This window comes from Pundamilia nyererei, unplaced genomic scaffold (genome assembly GCF_000239375.1).
Source record: "Pundamilia nyererei isolate P.nyererei 1_Seehausen unplaced genomic scaffold, PunNye1.0 scaffold00046, whole genome shotgun sequence".
NCBI classification, from domain to species: Eukaryota; Metazoa; Chordata; class Actinopteri; order Cichliformes; family Cichlidae; genus Pundamilia; species Pundamilia nyererei.
Window position 1 is genome coordinate 1,064,765 of NW_005187447.1, and position 11,331 is coordinate 1,076,095.

Below are 11,331 nucleotides of genomic sequence, written 5' to 3' on the forward strand. Positions count from 1 at the left end.
AAGGCTGGGCTCTGATTAGGGGATTTACTGCTTGAAGAAAGAGAAAAACATTGTTCTTATCCACTGCTCCACCTCCTCTTCTTCATCTCCTCACTCATTTTTATACTCTTTTTTTAATTCCTTGGGGAGAAGGATGGATGCACTCCACCTGTTTTCTTCAAAACAGTTGCATGCATACTTCCTGTTCTCACTCATCCCTTTCCACATCTTTCTCTCAGTCCACCTGTTGTGGGTGTCTGGTAGGGTTTAGCACCCCAGAGGCATTTCAAGCTACACACACACACAAACACACATCCCAATCATCTCCCCTTCTTCCTTTGTTTACAGACCACAAATTTTAATCTCCCTTGTATGCTACAGGGATTTAAGAATAGAGTCAGTGTTTTGGATTTGGCTGGCCTGGTTACCAGGTGGTCTTGGTTCTCAGAGTGAAGACACTTGAATAGCCCATGTATTACAGTGGATTGCAGTGCAGCGCAGTGAAAGGTTGCTGTGGGTATTTCCCAGCCTCTGGGTGAACCTACAGCTGCACTCTGGTCAGACGAAGGAAAAGAACTGCATAAAACGCAGGGGGAAAGTAGGAAGGGAATGGAGATGTGCTGCATCCAGACCACACAGTGACACACTAGTCAAAGACCAATGTTCCAGCTGTGGTAAACTCAGGACTGCCAGCATCAGTCCAAATATGAGTGGAGTTGAAAAGAGGCAGAACAGCTTGTAGTTGATGTTTTTGAATACAAAACCGTCCTGAAACAAAGACCACAAAGTAGGCCCACGCAGTGGTAAAAGGAAACTGCTGCTTTTCCACTCAAAGAAGTCCCCTCTTGAAGTCTGCCTAAATATGCATTCTTGTAGACGTCACTAACAGCCAAACTCTAAATTAAAACCAAAGGAATATGAAGAATATGGAAGTTTGACAGTTGAGGACACGTGGTAGCTAGTAAGAATTAATGTCAGGGATTAATACTCAATACTTAAAACAATTAAATGAATAGAATATAAATAGAAGATGGAACAGCTTCATATGCAAATGTTGCTTTTTGCACAACCGTTCTAGTGAAAATAGGTTATCAAGGCTGCCTTTTTCCTCATCAAAGCCTCTAGTGGCATACATATTCCTTTTCTTTGGTGCTTTCGCTCACTCATCGCTTTCCACTTTGAAAGTGTCATTTCCACATTGGGGCTGCCACCTCGTCCTCTTTCTCACAACCTCAATTCATCTGCTAATTGGCATTTAGTGAAGTTGAAGCACTTAATTTCCTGACAAGCATGCCTCAGTGCTGCATCTCTGACTGATGTGGTTTGAGCTGTGCCTTAACAGCATCATAGGCTTCAGAGACAGCACACCCATAACTGGCGCAGACCACATGGCATGCTGTTCAGCAACACCACAGCCACAGAAAACAAGCATATGCGTGCATTTGTGTGTGCCACTGAACTATCTTTTGTTTTGGCTAATGCACACTCAACATCTGCATATTCTCAGAATGAGAAAACAAAGTATTTGCGTGAGTTAGTTGTGACTATACGATATCTCACTGTTTCTGGGCCAGAATGCATGTTGGTGGTTAAATAAAAGACAATATTTGTATTCAAGTTAAAAATGGCTCTAACCACAGCTATGTTAATGTGCCACAACATGGTGTGAACCAAAAGAAAAGAGGAGAATGGGGCACGCATGTAAAGCGAGACCTTGCTTTCTAATTCTTTCTCACTTTGTTGTGTTTGTTCATGTTTTTTTTAATTTAACATTCACTCTGAATTGGTGCAAGAGGGACAAGGCGAGAAGATCTTACTGGATTCCTTTAGAAACCACCAGACTTTGTGTCGCTTTTGGCTCCATCTGTCATGGGAATTTATTCCTTTTGTTGTGTTTTGTTGGTATTTTCCTCATATCTAACTAGTCAAGACAAATTCTGGGAACAAGACTCGGTTAAAAAGGCAGAGGTCATGTTGGATTTAAAGAGGAGACACTGAACCTTATTTTAGATGATCATGAATGCTTTCACTTGCTTTTGTATGACTTAGTGTGTTGAACCAGGCTTGGACTGGCTTATTTGGGTTACCTCAGTGTGTTCGAATTAGATATGGGCACACTGACTGGTAGGTTGTAGTATCTCATGTTTTGACTAAGTTCAAGTTTTCATTATTGTTCCCACATCCTTCATTAAAACTTTGTTAAACTGAAAAGGTTCACAGGCTGTGCAAAGTTGTTGTTTTTTTTAGCTAGGTTTCATTCATAGGTGCATTACGTCAGTCAAAAGCTCTTATCAGTAGTTCTAACTCACTACCTGACAACCATTGTATAGGAAGCCTGAAGTCTAAACATCCCTGCCAGCGAGGAGGAGAACAAGAACAGAAGGGATGGGAGGGATCGTTTCCTCAGCTATCGTAAGGATAAGAACAATGATAGGGTGTCGTAGAGGAAATGTGAGAGAGCTTTATGTCCACACCTACCAGGGCTAGTGGTTGGGGGTTGCAGGCCGGCACTGTCTGCAGGAATTGTTAGACTGACTGATTATAGGACACAAGTATGGAGGTCTAGGCTGGGTAGACCTTGGCTGAGGCTGGCCCTCCCAGGCCCTCTGTCTCTGGTTGTGAGAGACAGGAAGTCAGGGGTATGAGTGGTGGAGAAACACAGGATGTCTGAGGAACCTAGGCTGACCTCACCGCTGTGCATGTTAAGTGGATAAAAAAAGAGCAAGAGCGTGTATGACTTTGCTCTTGTGTAAGTGACTGAAAGTGGCCTTGGATTTAGTTTTTCCTGTTTTGGTTCTCCCCTGTCTTCATCATGACCCAGAAAATGGGCTGCAGGCGGAGTGTGAGGGGGTGCATCCGTTTTGTCTTCTGTTTGCACTATAAGAGGGTAAAGAGTTCATCCCAAGTGTTGAAGCATGCATGGCATGGTATGTATATATATATGCGTGTGTGTGTGTATTTGTGTGTGTGTGTGTGTGTGTGTTCAGTGGCATACTGTGGTTGTATTGTTTTTACAGCTGGGATCTTGAACCATGAATCAGTCATGTCCGGGTCTCATGCAGTCAAGTGTGTGTGTTTCAGAAGACAGTATGTATTTCTCTACGGATCTGGCAAGCGCCTGCCCACTTTGAGTCAGTCTAGACCTCTCAGACAGTAATAATATACACACACAGACACCACAGGTGCAGGGTTATAAAGGCAGCGTTTAGTGTCTTTTATGAAAACTAGTCAGGTGTGTGTGAGGGTTTATTACTGCCTTCTGATAATTTAGGTTATATGTTTTACACCAAATACACAGAACATTTTCTGTTTGTCGAAGGGAATTTATGTCAGAGCATGTGCACAGTTTTGCATATTAAATTTGGTTCTTCTCTTCTCTCCTCCTTGCTTCCAGTTCTACATACAGTCCAGGTTTACATGGCGTGGCGCTCGTCTCCTCCGCCCATTGCTCCAGTTCACTTTGCTGATGATGGCTTTCTACACTGGCCTATCACGCGTGTCCGACCACAAGCACCACCCGACCGATGTCCTGGCAGGATTTGTGCAGGGAGCCCTGGTGGCCTACTGCATAGTGAGTTCACACAACACAACACAATACATTCAAACGATTTGAGACATACGAGAAATGCAACATAATTAGAAACAGGGAGAGTGTCTGACATTTACACCTTTTCTATAACTGATCATTGTGGATCCTACAACCAAAGCAGTCTTCAAATAAAGTTTGCCTCAACTTATCTTCCTTATTCCACTTTTTCTTCTCTCTGCTTTTGGTAAAAGGAGAAACGGAGCAGGCAATGAAGTGAGGACAATCTGATTCCCTTTAATGAATAACACATTGCTTGGAGCCAAGCCCTAGTTAAGAAGTGTGCTCGTGAGTGTGTGTGTTGGAGTGAATCTTTGCCTCTTGGTGGGATTCCATACTCTACAGCCATTCTTGCTACTTTAGTGACATATTGTCACAGGAGTTGCCAGATGATTTTCATAACCCTCGTCATTACACTAAGCTAGATGGAGCCAAGGAAAATGGAATTTGGGTCAAGAAGAAGAAAAAAAAGGGGGGGGGGGCGTGTAAAAAGAAAAAGAGAGAGAAGGGAGGGGAGAGAGGATTAGCCTTTGAAACAGGAATGAGGCTGTTAATTATTTGGGTTTTTTATTTGGTGGCTCTGGTTCTATCAGCACAGCAGGACTCAGCTAAACTCTGCTGCCTGTGGCAAAAATACGGACGTGAACACACACGCGCACGCACACACTTACCTTTCGACAGGATCCAAATCATCAAAGTGGAAAGTTAGATTCATAAAATTGAGCAAGACCTCAGTAGTGGCGCCTAGCAGACCTTGGCAGAGCTAAAATGTACAAAGACACTCACACAAACACACACAGAGAATAACACACAGTCCTTCAATACCTGGATTAGAATTCATGAGCAGAAACCAGCAAGTAAAACAATAACTGTAATGGCCTGGCGAAACCAGTTCTCCTCCAGCTGGGAGCAGCCTTCTGACGACATCAGCCTTGACAAGTAAAGAAATTATGTTTTTTAGAAATATACGCATTGAACTCTGAATTGGAGGAGTGAAGGGAGGAAGGGAGTGAAGGGAGGAAAGTGACTAGAGAAGAGCCTTGTCTGACATCTTGGCTTGGGATGAGCATGGGTTTAATCCAACTCAACTATCCCACAAACTTTCTGCTTTTGCATGAAGAGAGACAGCTTAATCCAGACGTACAGACACATTATTCATGTCCATATACTTACAACACATATAATGTACACACACACACACACATGCACACACAGTCAAACCCCTGCCGATTAAGGCAGTGAGGTTACTTTTACAATCCGTGACGCCTCTTCTGATTTGCCAGGTTTTAGTAGAAACACACATCTGTGAGTACTTTACTTCAGCACTTTCTGCCTCTCAGTAAGCAGTGGAGCAGAAAGCGCCTGATAGGAGATGAGTGGAGGCAGGACAGAGAAGATGTAAAGCCTGTGTGGCTTTCAGATGCCAGCAGAAAGTTTTAAGATCTTTAGATTCTAAGTTAGAAACTACACAAGTTTAATAATTTTTTGTAAACGTAAAATGAAGAATAATCATGATGAAGAAGGTAAAAGAATTTAGGAGTTTCATGGTATGCAGTCCATTAATCCAGTCTGAACCTTTCAACATGAAAATGTGATTTTCCAGTCACTTCATGAAACGCAAAGGTCTGACTTGATGAAGTGAAGAAAAAATGAGAAGAATTAGTGGATTTGCTTGCTAGTCTCAAGTGCGCAGTCATGGACGGATGTTCTAAGTTGTACTGTGAAACAGCATCTTCCTTTCCAAATAAATTTAGCTGACTCACTGCAAAGATGTGTGTTGTGCCGGGACGTTATTGTTACGGGCTACAGTTAATTCTTTCATCGCTGTGCACCCCCAGTGATTGCCGGTAAATGAACAATTCAAATGTTTATGGACACATTCAGATGTAGTGATGTGTTATACTGTGGCTTTGTAGACTTTACTTTGTGCTTTACTGTAAGTAAAGTGCTGCTTTAAACCCTGTTGTCTGTGCACACAGATAAAGTCTCTGAGTTAAATACACCCATAGTTTTTAAAAATACCACAACAGGAAGTATTACCGTCTCACCTGGTACTTACTATAAGACACAGTGACCCAGTTTTCAATATGAGTTGTAATAAAGGTCAAGGCGACTGAATCCAACAAGAACCAGCTGTGATGAGGAAGGAAGAAGGGGGCAGCGTTTATTTGCTTTTCTAAGTTCGTTGTCATTTGCGAAAAGGCGTCAGGTCAGGCATAAAACTCCCCCCGAAAAAACAAACCAAGGCGCTCAGAGAGCGAAGCAGTCTTTGTGTGGTCCCGATGAACTCATATAGAAACAGGAAGTAAACAGATATAACCTAAATGTAAATTTGGAATTCTATTTGTGCCACCAGATAGCCTACACTGTAATTTTTATCTGTTCAGGGACATTTACAGTAAGATACACGCTTGAAGTGTGAGACGATGCCATTGGCTGATAACATTCTTAGAATTATGCAGTTGTATAATAGCTGTAGCTGCTCCTCTGAACTCTTCTGGTGTAAATGGAAAATGTGTGGTTATAATATAATTAAAGTTGATTTCATGTGCATGCAAACTAATAAAAAACATTTTATATATGTCAGGTTCTTCTAAGTAATAGAAGACACTGACTTAGCTAACTTCCTGTGTGACTCTGCTTTTAACTGTGTGTAAAGATATGCGATTAAAAGTACAAAAGTTTTTTTTTTATGCAGTTGTCACGAAAAAACACCAAACTGCTGTGTATGCACTATACAGCACAATGGGGCTAGATGCTTTGCACGGGTGCATTAGTGTATATTATGCAAAGGAAGTGGTGTGGTCATGATAAGCCTTCCAACAGGGTAGGTCAAGTGTGATTGGTCAAAGCTTGAATCATGTAGCAACAGGGCCTGATGTAGCTGGCCATGAGAAATCCCCATGATAAGTATGGAAAGTTTCCCATATCTCTGAGTCACCTCAGCGGTATGGCCGCATATCCATTAACACTCTATGAGTCATAGCATTTATAATATGGCATTTAAGACAAAGTGCCCAAACCAACTGTTGTATACACCAAGGGCCATTTAAAGTCCATGAAAGCACCCATCTGTTATGAAGGTGTCATTCTACATATCGCCCTTCTATCAAATGTCGCTAAGTGTCCTTATAGTCTGGAAATATCAAGCTTAAATAGCGGAGAATGGGACACTTTTTGTTTTATAAATAGATCAGTGACTGCATGTCAAGTATTTTGGGCAGAAAACCCAGATGAACACTAAACTGGCTACTGTTTGTCCCCTGAGACAATTTCCATATGACAGCATCATTTCCAATCCATGTAAAACCCCTGAGGGAAATATTCATTTTATTTCCTTGTAGAGCTGGTTCACAGTAAAGGTTCCCTTTTACATAGTTTAGTGTTGATGGGAGCTTCTCCCCCCTGGACTCCATGGCACAGGCCATTCACTCGGCCCGGACTGGCATCATGGAAGGAAAAGCTGCTGTACCTGCCAATTATGTGTGTGTGCTTTCATGTATTTGTGTGTGTTAGTCCACAGCTGAAGCCAGTTTTGCTCATGAGTGACCTCTGCTCCGTGTAAGTGGAAACGGTAATCCACTGATACAGTGGGCTAGAGTTTCCGTGGGCCCACTTCCTGTCCACTCTTGCCCCATTTTCCTGTTTGGCATATGATGTCATTGTGATCTTATGAAAAGCTTTTTTTCTTATTTTTTTTCTCTTTTCCTTTATTCACCACCAAATTCGTTTTTGTTTTTTGTTTTTTAAATCCCTCCTATATTAGAGTGAGCAATACTAAGATCACTTCCTTCAGTCAGATTACTCAGTGTTGCCAGTCTGGGACTGAACATGGTGGAGGAAATGCAGAAGGGAGTTCCTTGTCACTAAAAAGTATCAAGATTACAGATGCTTTTTAACCACAAAGGGCATTCCTCATCCAACAAAAAAGAAAAAACCTGGGTTTAGGAGCAGATCATCTTCTAGTCGATGCCCACATTGCATTCTGCAGATACCCCTGACTTCTCATTGGGACATCAAGATATAATGCAAAATTCACTTTAACATTTCTCAAGAAATACACGTGCATGTTAATATTCTTGTATAGAGCATAGATTGTATGTAGTCACTGGTTCGAGAACACCTCTTTTGAAGACTTGATTTCAAGAATGAAAGGATGTAGTTCTAAGGTGCATACATAGACTGTATGCGTGCACTGCACAGACATAGATACCTGCTAATTCATGCTAAGTTACATGCAAACTAAATACTAGAATTTCAGTCTCCAAAACTGGAGCCTTGAACTCAAATGAAAATAGAAAGCACCAGAATAACAAACACAATCAAGAGGTTCAGTTTGGAGGCTTGAATTAGCTGTGATAAAGCTTAAAGACAGCTAGGGACCTGGTTAGCACCCTACCTGTCACTCAAATGTCTCAGCGCTAGTGGTACACAACTTTAGCACTTAAAATTTTTAAGCTAGTGGGTTATAAAAGCAATTTTTCCTTGTAAAGTTTTGAAAAGCTACAGGTACTTTTTTTGGTAAAAATCTGTCTTTTACCCTGTGGCTGGTTGTTTGACAGTAGCATGGGATTGATATGCTTTATTTTTCTACTTGGGATGATGCCACTTGTCACAGAACTAGAACTAGAAGTAACCAGTCCCCACTGAAGCAATTGTTTATGACCAGAATAAACATTTATATTTATATCCAGCTTCCGGTCAGCATGTGATCAGAGTAGATGTAGGAATGAGCTGCTCGCGTGAATTTTAACAGCCTTTTCATTAATTTCACCCCTCCAACTGCCACTTTAAAGTCGCCCATCTCCACATCTCCATGACTTTTCCCCTCTTAGCCTGTTTGTGTCCATGTCTTTAAACCTTCTATCAGGATAATATATTTATGGAGTGTCACAAAAGTGGAATAACTTGCTTTAAGGACCTTTTTATAGTCAGCCAAACTAGAATCATTTGAACAGCTTTGTAATAAATACAGTCTACCAGCATCACACTTTTTCAGATATCTACAAGCCAGACCGTTTATTCATTCCCATATTTCAAGCTCAGGTCCTGTACCAGAATCTACACTTTTAGAAACTATTCTACAACTTAATCCGACCAATAGAGGGCTGACTTCTCTGCTGTACAATAAAATGTAATACTTCACACATATCTTGGAATCAGACATCCTTGAAATGCCTCTGTAAGACTGACTAAAGCATAGTCAAATCAAATGAGATAAGTTAAACACGGTATATGTAAATTAAAACAGTAACTTGGCTGTCCTTCACTGTGTGCCATTTGCATTAAACCAGCACTGCGAAACTTTTTTTTGCACACAATCCAATCTTTATTTAGTTCTCTTTTCACATCTTATCTCACTTTGTGTCCACCAGGTGTTCTATGTGTCAGACCTGTTCAAGCCAAGGGTGAAGCCGGCCACACCCCCGCCCTCCCCGATTAAGAAGGAGCTGCTCCCTTCATCTGACATCATTGAGAGAAACAACCACCACAACATGGTGTGAGGGAGCCCACATCGTCTTGTGACCGAGGAGCCAATCGCAGCACTGCTCACCTCCCATCGGACAGTAGAATGTAGCGACAAGAGACAATTGCTGCTTGTTGAATGGCATCCTCCGCCCTTTTGCAGTGCCCCAGCTGGAGGCACTTTGTGGACTAGGGTATCAGATTTGAGATTTGCACTTCAGAGTCCACTCTCACTATCCAGACTTATTATTTACTATAACTACTAATCAGCATTTGAGCCCATCCTTTTGAGCACAAAAAAAAAAAGAATTGGAAGCTGAAAGACAAAATTAATTAAGAAGATGATAACTTGACAGACAGAGCTAAGGGTGGAAAAAAAAGGCAAACCCCCTGCCTAGGGAGAGAGGGATTTCCAGTGAAGCTTCCTCCCCAAACTCTCTGTGGCCTTGGAACAGCAAAGGAAAACAACTTCCTTACCTAAGGGAAGGAAATTACTGCAATAATTAGCAGCGTAGAAATGATAACAATATAGAAAAATATAACTTATAGCACTGTTTTAACTCCATTCTCCATTATCACCACTTGCTGCCTGAAATGTCTGTCTGAAAAGATCTTGATCATGCTGACATAATGAGACAGAAATATTGACTCCGAGAAGCAAAACAAACCCAGGTTGGTAGTTTCATACTAGACTTCATATGTGGGGGAAACATAGTTTTCATAATAGAAACTCTGTATCTACAGTCCACTGTATGGATCACACACTGATCTTAGTAGGCCTTTATAACAGGCTACAGAGGAGTCCTTTTATTTCAAATCTTAGGCCCTGGAAAGTCAGGCCCTCTGACCTCATTGACCTCTGTCTCCAGATCAGCACATCAAGCTTTTTTTAGTGGATTTCAGAGTGGCCCAAGCCCGGGATGTTGCATTTTTGAGAGTTAGATGAAGTAAAGGGGGTTAAATTCTATGGAAGGATGGGGGCAGACCTCACAGCATCCGCCTGCCTGTACAAAAGGCGTGGCTGTGCCACCACTTCTTGGTGATGGGGCTATCCTCTGTAGCTTCCTAAACCAGAAGGTGATAGGTGGGTGGAATGAAAGGGTGTGGTCTGTTACCATGCGCAGAGGGTGATTTACAGCAAAGCTGGCACATTATTTTGGGATGATTTGGGCTCTTTCCGCTGGCAGGGAGGGGCTCTCACCCACTCAATCACTCATTGGCAGTGGATGTCTGTCTCTCAAAGTGTGTGTGCGAGTGTTTGCATGTGCGTGTGCATTCTTATCTTGGTATGCTCGTGCTTGTTGTCAGTGTGATTGCGTGTGTTCGTTTGAATGTGCCCTGTGAAAAGGAGCCCCCTCTTGATAAACTTTGTCAAATGACAAGCGTGAATGTGTTCCACTGTATGTCTGAGAGCAGGTGAGTTATAAAAACTGTGGATCTAATATTTTTATTCTCTGCTAAGAAGCATCTTTAACCTTGTATGTTTATAGCCTGTCCTGTGTAATCACTAACAGTTGTACAGTACAGCATGCAGAAGTCCTTTTTATTTACAGCCAACTCAGATATCCTCCAACAACACACTCCGCCATGTTGCACATCTTTCTCATTGTATAGTCCGTCCTATCATTTTACTCTCTCTTTTTTATAAATATATAAATAATGTATAGATCACTAAAATTAACCCTGTAAGATATTGTTTCTTAACATGTTTAGATATATCCACTATACAGACCTGTGTTCTTTACAAAATGCTGCTTAAAAGCATCGATTGACAGATTTTTGTATTTAGATAAATAAACTATTGTAGATTGTAATAGTTACATTTGTAATATGCTAAAAAATACACCCCCTACTTGTATTAAAATTCATAGTATTTTTGTATTGTCTTGTCCTCTTTTGTACAAAATAAATAGCAGTAATGGTGTTTTTTCTGCTATATGTACTTTGCTTTATTACATGTGCTTTTCAATAAAAAAAACAGCTCATATGAACACACTTTTGGAGTTTGGTATGTTTTCCCTGACAGATGGATTTGATGTTTTTTTTTTAAATTTGAAATTGGCAATTCACAAGGCTTGCCATTTAGGATCTGCCCAGACTGAGTCATTTGGCCATCCTCAAGTTCTTACACCTGCCAATTTCTCCTGCATCCATCATAGGCAACTATGTGAGTCAGCTGTTCCATTATTTCCTGATGTATCCCAGAAGTGGACATTCACTAGACTATAAACTAAAATTATGTAAAGATTTTGGTCACCATGTGCATTTCAGAGAGGCCAGCCATGAGAAAAGAAGCTGTT

General features: G+C 41.3%; 1 protein-coding gene across 2 annotated transcripts in view; it reads left to right on the forward strand.

Annotated features, from left to right (window-relative positions):
• Window positions 1-11,026, forward strand: part of plpp3 (phospholipid phosphatase 3) — a 28,203-nt gene extending 17,177 nt beyond the window's left edge. For both annotated transcript variants that reach the window (XM_005732239.2, XM_005732240.1), the window contains exons 6-7: window positions 3,374-3,550; window positions 8,941-11,026. In XM_005732239.2, the coding sequence (XP_005732296.1) occupies window positions 3,374-3,550; window positions 8,941-9,069 (306 nt within the window). In that variant the 3' untranslated portion in view covers window positions 9,070-11,026. The remainder of the gene's footprint in view (window positions 1-3,373; window positions 3,551-8,940) is intronic.
• The last annotated feature ends 305 nt before the right edge of the window (window positions 11,027-11,331 follow it).